General features: G+C 44.8%; 1 protein-coding gene across 1 annotated transcript in view; it reads right to left on the bottom strand.

The window, feature by feature from the left end:
- The window catches only part of LOC115473573 (lipocalin-like), a 68,394-nt gene extending 49,163 nt beyond the window's left edge, over nt 1–19,231 (bottom strand). The window contains exons 1-3 of the mRNA XM_030208647.1: nt 19,133–19,231; nt 16,129–16,268; nt 6,629–6,699 (exon numbers count right to left, since the gene is read on the bottom strand). Of these exons, the coding sequence (XP_030064507.1) occupies nt 6,629–6,699; nt 16,129–16,268; nt 19,133–19,231 (310 nt within the window). The remainder of the gene's footprint in view (nt 1–6,628; nt 6,700–16,128; nt 16,269–19,132) is intronic.
- Between the last annotated feature and the right edge of the window lie 1,054 nt (nt 19,232–20,285).

The raw sequence follows: 20,285 nt of genomic DNA on the forward strand, positions 1-20,285 counted from the left end.
AATTACCTCGCTAGTTACTCCTATCTCTAAATCATTTATAAATATATTAAAAAGCAGCAGTCCTAGCACAGACCCCTGAGGAACCCCACTAACTACCCTTCTCCATTGTGAAGGTTACACATTGTTCATAGTTTATTGTCCTAACATCAGACTTGTCAGTGGTTAAACCCTTATGTACAGCTTTCATACTGCAACCCTGATTTCTTTAAGAATAAAAATTGTATTGTTTTATTGTTCATTTGCCACAAGTAAGAGAGTTGGATTGGATATATTACTAGAATACTTATTTCAGGGACAACTCCCTTCAGAGGTGTAGATACAGATGGAGTCCATCATTATGCAGCCCACACCATGGTGGGGTATAGAAAACCAAATCAAATCAATTCTTGTATACTATTAATATCCACTTTCCAGAGTTCAGTGCGGTTTACATTCTAGGTGAGACAAAAGCTGATAATGTTAGTGTGAGGTATGAGATCGCGAAAAAAATCACAAACCAGAAGAAGGTTGGGGGTTTTTTTTCCTCTTCTGAGTTGCGGGGTATAAGAAAGGCCATTTGGGATGTTTAAAAATTAAAATTCTATATTTTATTCTTAAGCTTGAATGTGGTATTGTGGGCTTCTTTTACAAAGCAATCCCACCGATTAGCAGCTCGCTAAATGTGAAAAAAACCCATTCAATTCTCATGTGCTTCCTCACATTCAGCACATGCTAATCAGTAGTGCCACTTTGTAAAAAGAGCCCTATATTTGCTAGTTCTCAGTCTAACTATATGAGGTTATTTTTGGTGCAGTCTAACAATACACATGTATATTCTCAGATTTTAATATTTATAAAATTCAATTTCCTTTTTATCTGGTCAGGTTAACTGTCTTCAATACTACTACTACTTCTTATCATTTCTAAAGCGCTACTAGGCATACGCAGCGCTGTACACTTGAACATGAAGAGACAGTTCCTGCTCAACAGAGCTTACAATCTAATTAGGACAGACAAACAGGACAAACAAGAGATAAGGGAATATTAAAATGAGGATGATAAAATAAGGGTTCTGAACAAGTGAATAAGGGTTAGGAGTTAAAAGCAGCATCAAAAAGGTGGGCTTTTAGCTTAGATTTGAAGACAGCCAGAGATGGAGCTTGACGTACCGGCTCAGGAAGTCTATTCCAGGCATATGGTGCAGCAAAATAAAAGGAACGGAGTCTGGAGTTAGCAGAGAAGGGTGCAGATAAGAGAGATTTACCCAGTGAACGGAGTTCCGGGGGAGGAATGTAGGGAGAGATGAGAGTGGAGACGTACTGAAGAGCTGCAGAGAGAATGCACTTATAAGTCAATAACAGGAGTTTGAACTGAATGTGGAAATGGATAGGAAGCCAGTGAAGTGACTTGAGGAGAGGGCTTATATGAGCATAATGACACTGGCGGAATATTAGTCGAGCAGCAGAAGTTTGAACAGATTGAAGAGGAGAGAGATGGCTAAGTGGGAGACCTGTGAAAAGCAAGTTGCAATAGTCTAAGCGAGAGGTGATAAGGGTGTGGATGAGGGTTTTGCTAGTGTGCTCAGAAAGGAAAGGGCGAATTTTGGCGATATTATAGAGAAAGAAACGACAGATCTTAGCAGTCTGCTGAATATGTGCAGAGAAGGAGAGGGAGGAGTCGAAGATGACCCCAAGGTTACGAGCTGATGAGACAGGAAGGATGAGAGTGTTATCCACAGAAATAGAGAATGGGGGAGAAGGAGAGGTTGGTTTAGGGGGAAGATAAGAAGCTCAGTCTTGGTCATATTTAGTTTCAGATGGCGCTGAGACATCCAGGCAGCAATGTCCGACAGGCAGGCTGATACTTTGGCCTGAATTTCAGCTGAGATTTCTGGTGTGGAGAGAGAGATCTGGGAGTCATCAGCGTAAAGATGATACTGAAAACCATGGGATGAGATCAGAGTACCAAGGGAAGAAGTATAGATGGAGAAAAGAAGAGGTCCCAGGACAGATCCATGAGGTACACCAACTGACAGTGGGATAAAAGTAGAGGAGGATCCACTAGAGTATACACTAAAGGTACGCTGGGAGAGAAGAAGAAAACCAGGAAAGAACAGAGCCCTGAAATCCAAGTGAGGACAGCGTATCAAGGAGTAGGCTGTGATCAACAGTGTCAAAAGCAGCAGATAGATCAAGAAGGATGAGGATAGAATAGAGACCTTTGGATCTGACCAGGAACAGATCATTGGAGACTTTAGCAAGCGCTGTTTCAGTTGAATGAAGGGGGCGAAAGCCAGATTGAAGTGGATCAAGAATAGGCAATGGTGGTGAACAGCACATTCAAGTATCTTGGATAGGAAAGGGAGGAGGAAGATGGGGCGATAGTTGGAAGGACAGGTAGGGTCCAGTGAAGGTTTCTTAAGGAGTGGTATGACTACGGCATGTTTGAAGGCATCAGGAACAGTCGCAGTGGACAGTGAAAGATTGAGGATATGACAGATAAAAGGGATGACAGTAGGAGAGAGAGTGTTAAGTAGATGGGTGGGAATAGGATCAGAGGAACAGGTAGTTAGTTTTGAGGAGGAAATAAGATGTGTAGTTTCCTCTTCAGTGATTTCAGAAAAGGAAGAAAAGGAGGCAGGGGTTGAAGGGTTGAGAGAATGGACTAAGGGAAGGAGAGGTGGAGGTGACCTGGTTGAGAATTCAAGTTCAATCTTGTGAACCTTATGAAAGAACTCAGCCAGAGTCTGTGGGGAAAGTGAAGGGGGGGGGGGGGGGGTTGGAGGTGAAGGCACTTTGAAGAGAGAGTTCAGTTTGGCAAAGAGACGTCGAGGATTTGAGCCAAGAGAATTTGTCAACTGGATGTAATAGTCCTGTTTGGCAAGTAAAAGAGCAGACTGGAAGGAGGTCAGCAAGAATTTGAAATGTATGAAGTCAGCATGGGCATGGGATTTCAGCCAAAGGCGTTCGGCAGAGCGGGCACAGGAACGTAGGTAGCGGATTCTAGAGGTCAGCCAAGGCTGGGGTTTGGTACATTTTACAGAACGGGGAATGGGAGGAGTGAGAGTATCCAGAGCAGAGGAGAGAATAGTATTATAGGAAGAGACAGTCTCATTGACAGACTTGGATAACATAGTGGTAGAGAAGAGATTTGAAACACTGGAGGACAGAGTAGAAGGGTCAGTAGCCTGAAGATTCCTAAATGTATTGGTTATGATTGGACGGGACTGGGGAGGAGGGTGTTTAAGTGTGAAAGTTATCAGATGATGATGGTCAGAGAGGGGAAGAGTTGAGGCACAGAAACTGGAGAGTGAGCGTTTTGAGGATAAGATCAAGACAGTGGTCATTCTGGTGAATGGGGGCAGTGGAGCACAGTTGAAGATTGAAAGAGGATGTTAAAGTGAGAAACTGAGAAGCATAAGAGTCAGAGGGATCATTAGCATGAATGTTAAAATCCCCAAGAATGAGGGAAGGAGATGAAGGTTCAAGAAAGAAGGAAAGCCAGGCATCAAAGTCAGTGAGAAAGGAAGAAAGGGACTTATCAGGGGGTCGATAAATGACTGCTACTTGGAGAGGCAGAGGAACAAATAGACGGATGGAGTGGACTTCCAAAGAAGAAAAACAGTGAGACTGAGGTGGTTGAAATCTACAAGAGGGTGAACGTAGTAGCCTGACACCACCTCCGCGGTTAACCGGGTGAGGAGTATGGGAGAAAAGGTAACCTCCATGGCATAGGGCCGCAACTGAAGCAGAGTCTTCAGGGTAAAGCCAAGTTTCAGTTAGGGCAAGCAGATGGAGAGTACGAGAGGTAAAGAGGTCATGGAGCGCAAGAGAAAGGCAGGGAAGAAGGAGGAACAGAAATTAGATTGGAGATATCATGGTGTGACCTGACAAATAGGATGAGAGCTGATGTGGAGGACCAGGATTGGGATTGATTTCCCCAGCGGAGAGCAGGAGCAAGAGAGTACAGAGAAGAGTAGGAGAGGTATGACAACAGCGACGAAGGCGAGATGTACTCAGATAGAAAGGAGATGGATGAATGGAAGGAAGGAAATGTTGAAAGTTGAGAGCTGAGAAAAAGGAAGAGGAAAAAAAAAAAAAAAAAAGATGGTGAGTTGATGAATACAGAGGGTGGACAATGTGTTCCTGCAGTGTACAGTGGTTTCAGATGGAGAAACAGATTAGGAAGTGACGATACCAAGAAGAAAAAGTGTACTGGAGCCATAAGTAGTAACTGCAAGAAAAATAAATGTAAAGAGAAAAATGCCCCGTGCACTGTCAGACGCGCAGTACCTAGAGCAGAGGCCCTGAGTGGATCAGAGTGGACCTGGGAGTCACCCCGGAGAAGGCTGTAAAGGATATGCAGATGAGCTACAAGTCCTCCACAGCACCTGAAAGGCAGCCGGTGGTAGAGCTGGGCACCTCTTAGCCGAGGAAAGGCTTACCGGGTTAGGCCAAAGCCAGCATTCCTCCCCCTGTGGGTCGCCTGATCCTAGCCAAAAAGCACCTGGAAACCCTGGGTACCTGGAGCAAAGGCCCTGGGAAGATTGGGGTGGACCTGGGAGTCACCCTGGATACAGCTGTGAGGATAAGCAGAAGGGCTCCACAGCACCTGGTGGGAGCGCTGGGCACCTAGAGCGGAGGCCCTGAGTGGATCGACCTGGGAGTGACCCGGGAGTGACCCCTGAGAAGGCTTTAAAGGATATGCAGATGAGCTGCAAGTCCTCCACAGCACCTGAAAGGTAGCCGGTGGTAGAGCTGGGCACCTCTCAGCTGAGGAAAGGCTTACCAAGGGTTAGGCCGAAGCCAGCATTCCTCCCCCTGAGGGTTGCCTGATCCTCCCATCATCTTCCTAGTAAAAGGAAGATGATGGGAGGCCCTGTGATGGATCCTTCTGTTCTTAGATAGCAATGTATTAGGCCTAACTATGTAAATGCATCATTTTTTTTTCTGTTTTTTTTTTTTTAGTATCCCCCTTTGGATCTCTCTCTCCAAATAGTGGACTTGAGGCTTTTTAGTTATTTTTATACTTCATCATTTGGATTTATTTTTTTCTCCTACCTTTCTGTACAAATGATTAATACTTGATTATTTAAAATGTTAATAAAATAAATAAAATAAAATTCATATTGATAGCTTGTCTTCCCCTACAGCCATTTGGAGGGGCATTTTCGACCGGGGACACCCATCTCTAAGGGCACCCATCTACGAGGAGGACGGCGCCGTGAAGGGGCGGGGCCAACCATATTTTCGAACGAGATGGCCGGCCATCTTTCGTTTCGATAATACGGTTGGGGCCAGCCAAATGTCAGAGATAGCCTGGTTTGAGATGGCTGGCCTCAGTTTTTGCCGATAATGGAAACCGAGGCTGACCATCTCAAATCCGGCCAAATCCAAGGCATTTGGTCGTGAGAGGAGCCAGCATTTGTAGTGCACTGGTCCCCCTGACATGCCAGGACACCAACCGGGTACCCTAGGGGTCACTTCTAAAAATTAAAAAAAAAAAACATTAAAATAGCTCCCAGGTGCATAGCTCCCTTACCTTGGATGCTGAGCCCCCCCAAATCCCCCCCCCCAAAACCCACTCCCCACAACTCTACACCATTACCATAGCCCTTATGGGTGAAGGGGAGCACCTACATGTGGGTACAGTGGGTTTTGGGGGCGGTTTGGAGGGCTCCCATTTACCACCACAAGTGTAACAGGTGGGGGGGATGGGCCTGGGTCCACCTGCCTGAAGTGCACTGCACCCACTAAAAACTGCTCCAGGGACCTGCATACTGCAGTCAGGGAGCTGGGTATGACATCTGAGGCTGGCAAAAAAAGTTTTTAAAGTTGGTTTTTTTGAGGGTGGGAGGGGGTTAGTGACCACTGGGGGAGTCAGGGGAGGTGATCCCCGATTCCCTCCAGTGGTCATCTGGTCAGTTCAGGCACTTTTTTGGGACTTGGACCTGAAAAAAAAAAGGACCAAATAAAATGGGCCAAATTCTAGCCAGGGATGCCCTTCTTTTTGCATTATCGGCCAAGGGCACTCATCTCTTAAGCATGCCCCGGCATGCCCCTGTCCCGCCTTCGCTATCCTTCCGATACGCCCCCTTGAAGTTTGGCCGGCTCCACGACGGACTGCAGTTGAGGCTGGCCAAAATCGGCTTTCGACTATGCCGATTTCGCTGGCCTTGAGAGATGGCCGGCCATCTCCCGATTTGTGTGGGTAGATGGCCGGCCTTCTCTTTCGAAAATAAGCTGGTAAGTGACCTAAATCAAAGAATTAACTGTGGAGCGAGTTTCTTTACTTTTGTACCAGGTGTAAAATATTTCATGAGCTTCTACTTTGCTATTCCAACTGGTATTTCCTTGATAGAAATGTGTTTTGTCTATGCTTACAATATGCACGTGACTATCTTTGTGTGTAGCCTACATGATGCTGCATAATGCTGCATGCTTTATCTGCGCAGGAAACATTAAGCATGTTTGCATTAAGGGAGTCTTACTAAAGCTTACCTCGAGTTATCTGCAGCATGGCCCATAGGAATAAAATGGGCTCTGCTGCAGATAACGCGAGTTAAGCTTTAGTAAAAGACCTCCTAAGTTTGATGGAGTTGTTGTCCAGTCTACAATGAACAAAGTTATTTTTCCAGCTTTTCACTGACCTTCAGATTCGAAGTGACCAGGTTCAGCACCATTCTTGTACGCTCTGTGTTTTGTCTGACATCCTTGAGGTCTAAAACATAAAATCAAATTAGAGGAGCAGCAGCACAGTTGTGAAAGCACTGTCTATTATTTAAGAGATGCCTGAAGCTGCAAGTTCAAGTCCCATCTCTACTGCTCATTCTTTTATGTCACCGCTCATTCTTTTATGTCACCGATCATTCCTGGTACCTCCCAGGCATTGGACATAATAGAGGTTTCCTGTTCAGGAAACTGTTTCAGCCAAGCAAAAAAGTGGCCTACCTCTTCAAGTAGTGGCCTGGAATTCGGGGGTCAATTCTAACTTTATCACTGATGCTCCTTGAGACCTAAATGCCTGTTGCCTCAGGTACACACAGATGTTTAGTTGTGTACATCCAGGATTGCAAGTGTATTATTAAATATTAAGGAAGCCATTTTCAAAACTGCCTATGTTGATGTAAAGTCATGAGCACTTTTTTTCTGTGGGCTTTCTACTAATTTTAAAAATGAAACTACCCTATGAGAAAAATCCCCACATAGATCTGAACTAGTACTTTTTGCATTTATAGTGCATATAGAGTGGAAAGTACAAGTTATACATGGTAACATAGTAGATAACAGCAGAAAAAGACCTGCACGGTCCATCCAGTCTGCCCAACAAGATAAACTCATATGTGCTACTTTTTGTGTATACCCTACTTTGATTTGTACCTGTCCTCTTCAGGGCACAGACCATATAAGTCTGCCCAGCACTATCCCCGCCTCCCAACCACCAGCCCCGCCTCCCACCACCAGCTCTGGCACAGACCATATAAGTCTACCCAGCACTATCCCCGCCTCCCAACCACCAGCCCCACCTCCCACCACCGGCTCTGCCACCCAATCTCCGCTAAGCTCCTGAGGATCCATTCCTTCTGAACAGGATTCCTTTATGTTTATCCCACGCATGTTTGAATTCCGTTACCGTTTTCATTTCCACCACCTCCTGCGGGAGGGCATTCCAAGCATCCACTACTCTCTCCGTGAAAAAATACTTCCTGACATTTTTCTTGAGTCTGCCCCCCTTCAATCTCATTTCATGTCCTCTCGTTCTACCGCCTTCGCATCTCTGGAAAAGATTGTTTGTGGATTAATACCTTTCAAATATGTGAATGTCTGTATCATATCACCCCTGTTTCTCCTTTCCTCCAGAGTATACATGTTTTGGTCCGCAAGTCTCTCCTCATATGTCTTGTAACGCAAATCCCATACCATTCTCGTAGCTTTTCTTTGCACTGCTTCAATTCTTTTTACATCCTTAGCAAGATACGGCCTCCAAAACTGAACACAATACTCCAGGTGGGGCCTCACCAACGACTTATACAGGGGCATCAACACCCCCTTTCTTCTGCTGGTCACATCTCTCTCTATACAGCCTAACAACCTTCTAGCTACGGCCACCGCCTTGTCACACTGTTTCGTCGCCTTCAAATCCTCAGATACTATCACCCCAAGATCCCTCTCCCCGTCTGTACCTATCAGACTCTCCCCGCCTAACACATACGTCTCCCGTGGATTCCTATTGCCTAAGTGCATCACTTTGCATTTCTTTGCATTGAATTTGAATTGCCAAACCTTAGACCATTCTTCTAGCTTCCTCAGGTCCTTTTTCATGTTTTCCACTCCCTCCCGGGTGTCCACTCTGTTACAGATCTTTGTGTCATCCACAAATAGGCAAACTTTACCTTCTAACCCTTTAGCAATGTCACTCACAAATATATTGAACAGAATCAGCCCCAGCACCGATCCCTGAGGCACTCCACTACTCACCTTTCCCTCCTCCGAGCGAATTCCATTCACCACCACCCTCTGGCTTCAGTCCGTCAACCAGTTCCTAATCCAGTTCACCACTTCGGGTCCTAACTTCAGCCCGTCTAGTTTATTTAAGAGCCTCCTTCCTCTGATCTGAATGTTTCCCCAGGAATGCTTACTACTGTGCCTAAAAGTAGGTACACTATTGATACCTATGGGGCTCATTTTCGAAAGAGAAAACGTCTAAAAAGTAACTTAAAGCACCAGTTGGACATTTTTCTCACCAAAACATCCAAATCGTTATTTTTTAAACCCATTTTCCAGACTTTTTCTATGCAGTACGTCCAAATCTCAAAGGGTGCGTGTTGAGGGCAATATTTGGGCGTTCCTAAGACCTGGACATTTTTGTTTTGTTCCATTACGGATGAAAAGCATCCATGACTAAAACTAAGATGTGCCCTAAATGACCAGATCACTGGAAAAATAAAGGAATGACCCCCCTTACTTCCCCAGTGGTCACTGACCCTCTCCCACCCCCAAATATGTAAAATAAACAGTACATACCAGCCTCTATGACAGCCTCATATGTTATAGCCAGTCCTATTAGAGCAGCAAGCAGGTCCATGGCATAGCCTAGTGGTCGGTGCAATGCACTGTGGAGAAGGGTACCCAGGCCCACAATCCACTTTAACAGTTACACCTGTGGTGGAAAGTGTGATACCTCCAAAACCCACCAAAAGCATGCTGTACCCACATAAAGGCTATTGTAGTGGCATAGAGTTGGGTAAAGTAGGCTTTTAGTGGGTTTTGGAGGGCTCACTATACAAGGGAGAAAACTGTGAGAGTACTTAGGAGCTTTTAGGTGATGTCCACTGCAGTGCCCTCTAGGGTACCCCCACTGCTCTGCTGGGATGTCTGTGTGGCTAGTCTACTAAGAATGCTGGCTCCTCCTACATCCCAATGGCTTGATTTTGTGCATTTTTTACTTGGACTTTTTTTTTTAATGGACCAAAAAGATAAATGGACACAACACAAAATATCTAGTAAGTGGTCATTTACGGGGGGTGGGGAAGATAGATGTTTTGCTATTTTGAAAATGGCTATATTTGCTATTCGGCTTCTGGACGTTTTCAGCAAAATGTGCAAAGTCATTTTAGGTAGCTACAAATAGGGCAGTTTTCAGAGGGTCCGTTTACTTGGGTAAGGAAGCATTTCCTATATAATAAAACACACCTCCAACGTTCTAAAACCTGGCTGCCTGTGTCCGTAACTTTCTTGGTCTCCGAAGCCTCAGCTGATGTCACTGCATCCATTATGCCGTCAATCCAGGGGGAAAAAACTCAGCTGATCCTGTCCCCCCCCTCCCCCACACACACAACTGGTTCGCGAAAATAGTTGCCCGCCAAAACACAAACTGAAAACACTTGAGACTACCTGATGGCAGACGCGCTGAACAGCGGAACACCGGTGCCGGCAGTGAAGCAGTGAACACCCTCCCTCCTCAGATACCGCTCAGCTGGCCTTCCCACGACTCAAAAAAAGCGGAAACCGCTCAACTGGCCTTCCCACAGACGAAAACAAAACAAAAGCGGAAAAAAGAAGCCGTCACTGAAGCGCTGAAAACACCCCCAACACCGGTGCCAGCAGTGAAGCGGTGAAAAGCCTCCCTGCAAAGAAACCGCTCAGCTGACGTTCCCACGGACGAGAAGAAAAAAGAAAAACCGGCGCCGTCAGTGAAGCGTTGAACAGACTCCCTCCGCATTTAAAATTCAGCTGGTGTTCGCGAAACAAATTTTAAAAAATGGATGCAATGAGCACCCTCCCTCCACAGTTAATGCTGTGCTGGCCAAACACGGAACAAAGGTAAGCAGGGAGGGCACCATCGCTAAATACAATAATCTCTGTCTTCAAGTAGGACCAAAGAGGGAGGGAGGGGCGGGGCCTGCAACATAGACATAAGGAGAGGGTCATGGAAATCACTTCACCACATACACTCTCTGTATCTCTCAGACACAAACACACAGTCTATCACACACACACTCTTTCAATCCCTCTGTCTCTCTCACACACACTCACTATCAGACTCACACAGTCTTCACACACACTCACTATCGGACTCACACAGTCTGTCTCTCTGTCTTACACACACTCACACAAACACTGTCTCTATGACCGCCCCTGTGGTCCAGCACACACTCTCACAACAGACGGAATTAGAGCAAGGGAAGGAGGGGTCATGGAAATCAGTTCCACACACACACACACACACACTATCTCTCTGTCACACAAACACACAGTCTCTATCACATACACACAGACACACTTTCACTCCCTCTGTATCACTAACACACACTCACTGTCGGACTCACACAGTCTGTCTGTCTCTCTGTCTTACACACACTCACACACACAAACACTGTCTCAATGACCACCCCTGTGGTCCTACACAGGGCCTGGACTACGGATGTTACTGCAAGCAAGGAGGGATGGAGAGCTCCCTCACTGTTTCACTCCCTCTGTATCTACGGCGGGAACAATTGTCTTCATACCACGCATACAACTAGCACCATCTAACAGTGACCTGCCTTTCACAATACTTAGAAAACAATTCCCAGTAAAATTGGCTTTTGCGATGACTATAAACAAAGCACAAGGACAAACATTTGAAAAGGTCAGAATTTATCTACCGGAACCTATGTTTACACATGAACAATTATATATAGCATTCTCAAGAGTTAAAAACTCAGAAAATGTAATTGTCAAAATCATAAATGGACCTGAACAAGGAACGCTTTTCACAAATTGTAACAAAGTTTATACCAAAAATATTGTATATAAAGAAATTTTGAAAATGTAAATAAACATTATACCTTATGTCAAAACAAATTGCACAATCTTCCTCATTATACAGCCTTCACTATTACTCCATCTCATTACAATACTTTAATATGAACTATTTGGTTAACAAAAAACAACTAATCAATACAACCTTACTAGTTCCTGCATAAAAGGCTTATGAAAATTGCCTTTTAAAATACCACTTATAAATCTTTGTGGCTGAATCACGTTCACATGGCCAGAGTTGGATTAAGGCCTAAACAAAGTAGGCACCTGCCTCAGGCCCAAAAGTTTAGAGAGGGGGGGCCCTTTCAGATATGCTCAGGATTCAGGAGGCTAGGATTGCCTACTGCCTCGATTTTTTCAGGATTCGTGTTTCAAAGCTAGAAGGATGGCTAAGTGTGTGGATATTTTTCAGAGTTTAGCTCACTACAGCTCTCTATTTTCCCCCCTTTCACTGCACAGGTTGTGGCAGGATCCAGCCAATAAGGAGGCTTTAGTCACAGCGACGGTTGCCAGGTCTGCGGTTTTCCCGCCCAATTGGGCGGCTTTCCGCGGCCCGTTGCGGGCAATTTTTGCCGGCTGCGGGAAATTGGATGGCTTTTAAAAAGCCATGTTGTGGTGATTGGGCAGTTTTCTGGGGCTTCTATTGGTCCAATTTGGTCCAATAGAAGCCCCGCAGAGGCTGGGTTAATGATGTCGGGGGCGGGGTTAGTGACGTCAGCATCTACGTCAGGGGTGGGGTTAGTGACGTTGGCGGCTACGTCAGGGGTGGGGTTAGTGACATCGGCGCTACGTCGGGGGTACGTCGGGGCGGGGTTGATGTCAGGGGCGGGGTTTAACTTTGTGTGGGTTTTGGGCTCATTTGTGTGGGGAAAACTTTTTCAACCTGGCAACCCTGGTCATAGCAGAGGCGGCATAGCTGAGCTACAAGGGCTGTGGGGGAAGCTGACTGAGTTTTGTACAGGGTATTTCTTTGGAGGGAACCAGTGGAATCAATGAGTGTTCTGGGGGAAAATATTGTTAAAAAGGGGTATGACTGAAGAATGGAGAAAAGTGTGAGGGGTCTGCTGTCAGCTGAGGAAAAGTAGCAGCAGCAAATGTCAGAATTTTACATGTTGGTGTGCAGACCTGATGGGGACACTGCCTGGATAAGCACATGAGCAGCAGGAATGCACTAGAAAAGAGAACTAGCTAGAGGGTCCATGCTTGCATTTTTGTATGTTTCTGTGTCTCTGGTGAGGGTAATCACATAAATAAAGCAGCTTCCCTTTGAAAATCTGGGCTGGGCTGGAGTGGAGAAGTTCACTGGCACAAATATACCTGTGCACATATTAAGTGAAAGGAAGTGTTCAGCTCAGAGAATTTATTTGGATAAATTCCTGTGAACAGTGTCCTAATACTGTCTCCATTCTGCCTATATCTTTTCAGAAGCATCAAAAAACGCTAATTTCATTTGGCCTTTTCCATTTTTTTTCACATGTAAAACTTTGTAAATGTATATCTTGGACACATGGTCCTGAAATCTCACTGTCAGGCAGTTTGCTCTTGAAATCTCAGATTTGTACCTGAGGCAGAGGCAACAGACAGTAAAAATGACTTGCCTAGCTTCCCTTATCTTGGACACATAGTCCTGAAATCTCACAGTTTGACCTTGAAATCTCAGATTTGTACCCGAGGCAGAGACAACGGACAGTAAAAATGACTTGCCTAGCTTCCCTTTTCTCAGCCCATTGCTGCAAAGCTGCCAAGTTACCCAGCTCCAGGAAGGAGACTTCTTGGCCAGTCCTGTTTTTTAACTTATATCCCAATTTAGTATTCTATTTTTAGTCCCTGATACTACCAAATGAAATCAGGATTTCAGGTTCCATAATGTACCAGGATAGGGTTGCAGAAATCCAGAACTGGCTCAGAATTTCCTTCCTGCAACCGGGTAACTTAGCAGCTGTCCAGCTCTAACCATGAAGCCTCCCTATTCAAAGCATGGGCTTGCATAATTCCCATGCTCACTCACATACTTTTATTCTGTCATACCCACAGGTAGGCTCTGCACTTTTCCCTGCTGTTTCTGGATGGTGAATTGATAGTGGGATAGGGGGGCTCACAAATATATGTTTGGCTAGGGCCCAATATAGTGTTAATTCGGCCGTGTGCATGGCCACAGAAAGTGCACGACCCACCTGGAGGCTTGGGCCAATGATATCTTTATGGAAGGCCCACTTAGGTTACGACCCCAAACATAGGCTTTGTGACCTCATTTGAGAAGGCTCCTGTAGCGGAGTCTCTCTGGCAGGTTACACAGGAAGCTGGATTTGGGCAATGCCCATGCAAGCATTAATGTCTCTATACATTTTTACAGAACTTTGTAATTAGACATAGAAAAGGTGGCATGCAAGAAGAAATTAAGAAGAGACCTCGTATGCTTATCTACCCATTATGATGGCATACTACGTGGAATGAGAGAAAAGACTGTTCTGCATAAGGAGAAAGACCTTGCAGAACTCAGTTGATTTGGTTTCTAAAGTTCAGTGGGCACCCATATTTAAGTACCACTTGCATGTGTAACTATACGGAATACTGACATTGACATTCACATGTGCACACATATATGTGTAAATACGCTATTCTGTAAGGGTGTGCCTAAATGGCATAGCACTTAAATGCAAGGGGAGCATTCACATGGGTGGAGCCATGGGAGGGGCATGGCTGGTGTTGCCAATTACATATCACTTACAGAATACTGTCCAGCTGATATTCAGCTGGCAGCAGTCAGTGCTTTTTTTTAATGCTGTCACCAGCTAAATTAGCTCCAGGTATTCAGGATAAGCCCCAGGTGGTCCAGTGGGTTGACAGGTGCAGGAGTGAAGCCCACTCGCACCTGCCCATAGTGGCTGGCTCTTCAAAATGTCTGCTACGACCTCTAGTGGCAGCCTAACAGTACTTCAGGCAGAGTTGGGCTGGACCCAAAAGCTGCCCAGGCACTGCAGATATTCAATGCTGATGCCGAAAAGCTAACCAGGCATGTTGGATCACGTACACTGTTGACCTAACTATGCCCAGTCAGATATCCAGGTATGGCGCTGAATATTGACCATCCCTGAATAGCTTCCAGAAATCACAAGTCACCTGGATAGATGTCAGCCCGGAACATATGGACCTAATTCTGCCTGTGGTAGTGTCAAAAACTATTACTATTAGCTGACAGTTCAATAACTATTATCTGACAGTTTTGAGAGAGACATGTGTAGCTAACAGTTCTACATTATTTGCCACATCAGTTAATGCTCAGTAATGACTCCATCTCATCTGCGAGCCACAGTTCTACCCAATCCCCTGCCCAAGTCCCCTAATAGTGAGTTCTGCATTAGGGGTTAGATTTACTAAAACACACTATGCTACTAATGCATGTTATTAGTAAATAGGTCCCATTGTAAAACCTGGGACCTGCAGTAAGTATATGTAACAGGGATGCACACTTTAGTAAATCTAGCCCCAGGTGTTTAACATAGCATTTAATGTGTTGTATTAACTGTTAGGATGTGTGAAAAGGCTCATTACATATCTAGCATGGTTTACTAAATTGGATCCTGTGATGCCTTATAGGTGGGAGGAATACCCTAACAGAGCAGTAAGCTGAGAACCAGGGGAGCCAGAGTTCAAATCCTGCTACTGCTCGTTGTGAGCTTATGTTAGTTACTTAACCTACCACTGCCGCAGGTACAAACTTAAAGGGTAAATCTATAACTACATGAAAAAATCCTAATACAATAAATAAATAAAAAAGTACACTATGTGCTATTCTATAAGGTAGCTTGTAACTGTACATTGGGCATGCACATGGGCAGAGCACGGGTGGGCCATGAGCATGTCTTCTACTTATGCCCATAACTTGCACAATATTGTAAGTTATGTGCATGACATGCTGCCCTTAGACATGCCCATACACCTGCCATTGACCTGATGTATGTACCTAACTTTAGGTGCGCCAATGCGGGTTTACACCCGTATTCTATAATGTCATCTGTGCGCACAGATGCCATTATAGAAGCACTCCTTGCATAACATTGGGGTACCTAGTGGTTAGAACAGCAGGCTGTGATTCAAAGAGACCAAGGTCTGAATTCCACTTAAACTCTTTCTGGCCTTGGGCAGGTCACTTAACCCTCCATTGTGTCAGGTACAAACTTAGGGGTCCTTTTACTAAGCTGCGGGAAAAATGGCCCTGTGGTAGCGGTGGGGGCCATTTTTCCCACGCACCAGGGCTCTTTTTACCAGTGGGTAAAATGCCCCTCCCCCCAAAATAGCCACACAGTAAGATAACCCTCACCGCGTTGGCATGTGGCGGGGTGCATTTACCACCACCCATTGAACTTCCACCAGTGGTTGTGTTGGGCCAGCGGTAGTTCCGAATTAGCGAGCGGTAAGCCTGCATTGTAAAAGACTCCCTTAGATTGTAAACCCTCTTTACAGGGATGTAACACACCTTAAATTTAAAGTGTGAGCTAAATTCCTTATTTTCCATGAAAAAGGTACCCATACAGAAAGTCCACAAGTACTTTATACTTGCTTGGAAGAGGTTTCAAAGTGAAAGCATTCACATACATCTTTCTTTGAAACTTGAGGCAATATCTGTGGGCAAAAAACATTCATGGATTGTGTCCCAGTGTGGACAGTGGGACAATTAACCCATTAAGGGACTTGATCCAGAGACAGAGTGGCAAAGAGCCAGGTTCAGACTCTCAGATTTGAAATTTTTCTGAGAAATTTTTCTGAGCCCTATTTCTGTGCTGTATTGCTAAAATGTGTTTCCCTGTGGTTGGGTAATATTTTTATGTTTTTACATGCTACTTACGTAGAGAAGGAAACAGTGACATCCAGGCCGCCATCTGCATTGAGTGTGAAGGTGGACATGGGCATTCTCATTGTATCCTTTATTTTCATAAACCGTGGACTGTCTGCTGCCATGGCAAGTCCATACCACTTCCCTACATACTGGACGGGAAATGAAGGAAATGTTTTGAAAACAGCTTAAGGGAATCAGGGTGCCTTGCAGAGAGTTGAAATAGACAACATACTTTTCAGAGATTGTGGATGAGAACTGTGTTTTAAAGAAACTATAGAATGTGACTGAATGAACTGCCTCACTGAGTCTAGTACACATCTCCTTGGAAAAAAAATTACAGTGTAATATCAAATTATATGAATTCTTATATGGGTACTTATTGAGAGTATGTATTAGTGGCAGGATTATCCCAGCTGTTCAAATGTTCAGTATACTGACATTATGCCAGACAGCATGCCTAACTTGATTCTGGATACTCCAAATATTCATTCACTAGTTTAATTGGTGTTCAGGTTTGAATTACTGAATTCGCTATGACCTCTCTTCTATGACACAGATGCACAGAGAAAATTGTGTAGAGAATAAAATCTTTGCTGGGCATAGTGAAATACTCCCCAAGTCACTCCCAATTTTTTTTTTAGTGCAGCAAATCAAATCTCTAGACAAGCAGAGCAGACTAACAAACTGAAGAAAGAATTGTTTATTATTCAAGGTGTCCGATTTGGCCATGTTTCGCCTTCAAAAAGGCTGTGTCAGGGTCAAAACTGTCAATCAGGACATATAAATTAATTAAAATCAAACAAACAATTCTCTATCAAACAATTAAATAGATAATCATAGGGCCTTGTTTGCTAACACACGCTAGCATTTTTTGGCCCCCTTTTACTAAGGCACAATTATGTTTTTAGCACGCGCTAAAACTGTGGGCACGCTAAATGTTAGAGATGCCCATAGGAATGCATTGGCGTCGCTAACATTTAGCGCGCCCACAATTTTAGCGTGTGCTAAAAACATGAGCACGCCTTAGTAAAAGGGGGCCCTAGTGCGCACCTAAAATTAGCGCACGCTATACACTAGTGACACCCATTTATTCTTATGGGCGTCTTTAGCATTTAGCGCGTGCTAAAAACTCTAGCATGCCCTTAGCATATCTTAGTAAACAGGCCCATAATAAATAATAAAACAAAGAAATATGAATCTTAAAACTAAGTGCTAAAACAAGTGCATAAATGTCAAATACAGAAAAAAAAAGTTAACAAAAAAAGCCTATCAAATGATCATGAATCTAAACAGAATCCAACACAATTATATGTGGTCATACATTCTTCAACTGTGTGCTCAATAACCCCCTCTCCTCCTTTTACAAAGCTATGCTAGTGACTGGCGATACGGTAATGCCAACATAGTACATTCAAAGTGAATGGGCTGTGTCGGCATTACTGTTCGGCTTTGTAAAAAGGGGGGGGGGGGGGGGGGGAGGGTAAATTATCCAAAAAAGGACACATACTTATCAGTGACTCAGAAAGCTCTTTCCCCTAATAGTTAATACTATAGCCAAAGCCTAAAACAACAAAAGTGTTAAGGGCCCTTTTACTAAGCAGTGGTAGGGCTAATGTGTGGGTAGCATGTGCCAATGAACACTGCCAGGTTAGCAAGGGTGCCCGGAGGTAATTTATCCAAAAAGGACACATACCTATCAGAGACTCAGAAAGCTCTTTTCCCTAATAGTTAATACTATAGCCAAAGCCTAAAACAACAAAAGTGTTAAGGGCCCTTTTACTAAGCAGTGGTAGGGCTAATGTGTAGGTAGCATGTGCCAAATCAACACTGCCAGGTTAGCAAGGGTGCCCGGAGGTAATTTTGAAGCTGGCGTGTGCTGTTTCCCACAGTAGAAAATAATTTTCTATTTCCAACCTCAGGGAGTGTTCCCGGTGGTAATCGGCAGTGCAGCCACATTGCCACGTGCTGCCTGATTACCACACGAGTAGCATGTGAGCCCTTTCTGCCAAGTATGTAGTTGGCGGTAAGGGCACAGGCAGTAAATAGTCGTGCGCTACTTTTAATATTATTGCAAAGCCATTTACTGCCCCATTAAATAATGGTCTTTTTACCTGCTGTGGTAAAAAATGGCCCAGCACACATCAATTTCACGCGTCCAAACTAGCACAGGCCACTTTTTACCGCAGCTTAGTAAAAGGGCACCTTAGGGGCCCTTTTACTAAGCTGCATGTCTATGCGTACCCAATGCGCGCCAAAATGGAGTTACCGAACGACTACCACATGGCTCATGTGGTAATTTCATTTTTGCCGCCCATCCAATATGCACAACCGAAAAATTTTTTTATTTTCTGACACGTGTATTGGACATGCACCAAGTGGCATTTGGCACGTGCCGGTCATTACTGCCCAGTTACTGCATGAGACTTTACCGCTAGGTCAATGGCTGGCAGCAAGGTCGCAGAACCAAAATGGATGTGCAGCAATTTTGATTTTGACGCACGTCCTTTAAAAAGACTTTTTACAGGCATCCTGAAAAGTGGATTGGCACGCGCCCAAAACCCACGCCTACAGTACCACAAGCCATCTTTCAGCGCACCTTAGCAAAAGGACCCCTAAATGAGCACATTAGCACAATCTAAAAAAATGAAGAAATAAGTACCTAAAAATTACTAAACATTACTCACATCAACTGCAATATCTCTTCAGAGCAGTACGCCTCCTCCTTGATCAGTGGAAAAACAACCATGCTTTCAAGCTAGCAAGTTTATATGCATCATACTGGCGGTCAAAGGCCATTCTTTTGTAGTCACTGGGTTAGACTCCAAAAGAATGGTCAGAAAAAAAATATAAGAGAAACCTAAACCACTCTTGAGTTTGTTGCTTAATTCCAGGCTCTGACCACTAATGTGTCAGCCCCTCTTTGAGTACCTTGGGACAGTATAGTGTTTAAAATGCTTTTGTATGAAAGATGTTATTGCAATAAAATTACATTATATTTACATAATAATATTACCTTGCCAGCATCAAACCCTTCTTGCACATGATGGTCAGCCTGTGCCTGAAACACACAGGTCAGGAGCAGCCCCACGCTCAGCACCAGCTTTGATTTCATAGTCCTGGCCCTCTTCTCTCACAGCTCTGCACCAACTGAGAAACTTGATGTAATTGTTCAGCCTTTGCAAAGAATTCTACATTTATATCATTTGTGGAGGAGATTAAGGCCAGGAATCCTATCCTCTTATGTATGTACTTCCATGTTATCTGTCACATTACCGAAGAAGAGAAATCCTAGAGCTTTTCTTGGCATCCAAAATGTTAATCAATTTAAATCTCCATTTGATAAAGGAAAGTGGAAAAGTTGAATAGAATTATAGTCTCAATTAACCCTCAAGCTGCCTGTCTAGTTTGATAAATGAAGATTCTTTATCTTCTCACACTGGTTGCCCATGCAAAAGCTTTGATCTTTATGATTATTTTGTTCTACACTGATGTTCACTGTCGCGTGCTCGAGGACCTTGGCAGACGGTCAGGCTTCTTCCCCGGGAGCACTGGGTTCGTGAGTCCTTGGGCCACTACCGTGGAGCGGCAGTGGCAGGCAAGATCACCTTCAAGGTAGAGATGAGACAAGACTGGACCGGAACCCCGGACTGGAGTTCCACACAGGAATACACGGAACTGGAACGCACCGGACGGGTGTGCACTGGAGTGGAGCCCGCTGGACTGGAACACACTGGAGGGGCCCCACTGGACTGGAACATACAGGAGTGAAATCCACTGGACTGGAACACACTGGAGCGGAACCCACGGGACCGGAACACACTGGACCTAGGCTTCACCTACGCTTAACCACCTTTCCCCGAGGGTTGAGCCCTCAGGTTCGGGCGGCCGGCAGGACTTACAGGAAAAACCGGAACTGGAACTTGCAAGCAGGAACAGCAGGAATGAGGATCCAGGAGTGCCCCCAGGCACCTAGGCGAAGGCAGGGCAGACAGGCAGGAATGTCCGGGTTCCAGCAGTAGGCAGGTTTAAAGCAATGGTCAAGTCAAGGAACAAGACTAAGGCTGGAGCTTCAGTATCAAGGAGTACTGGCAACGGACTGAACAGGGGCTGAAGCTCCAGAAGCAGAAGAAACACACACACGGAAAACCAGCAGGCTAAACACAAGA

Source organism: Microcaecilia unicolor, chromosome 6 (genome assembly GCF_901765095.1).
Source record: "Microcaecilia unicolor chromosome 6, aMicUni1.1, whole genome shotgun sequence".
In the NCBI taxonomy this organism is placed as follows: Eukaryota; Metazoa; Chordata; class Amphibia; order Gymnophiona; family Siphonopidae; genus Microcaecilia; species Microcaecilia unicolor.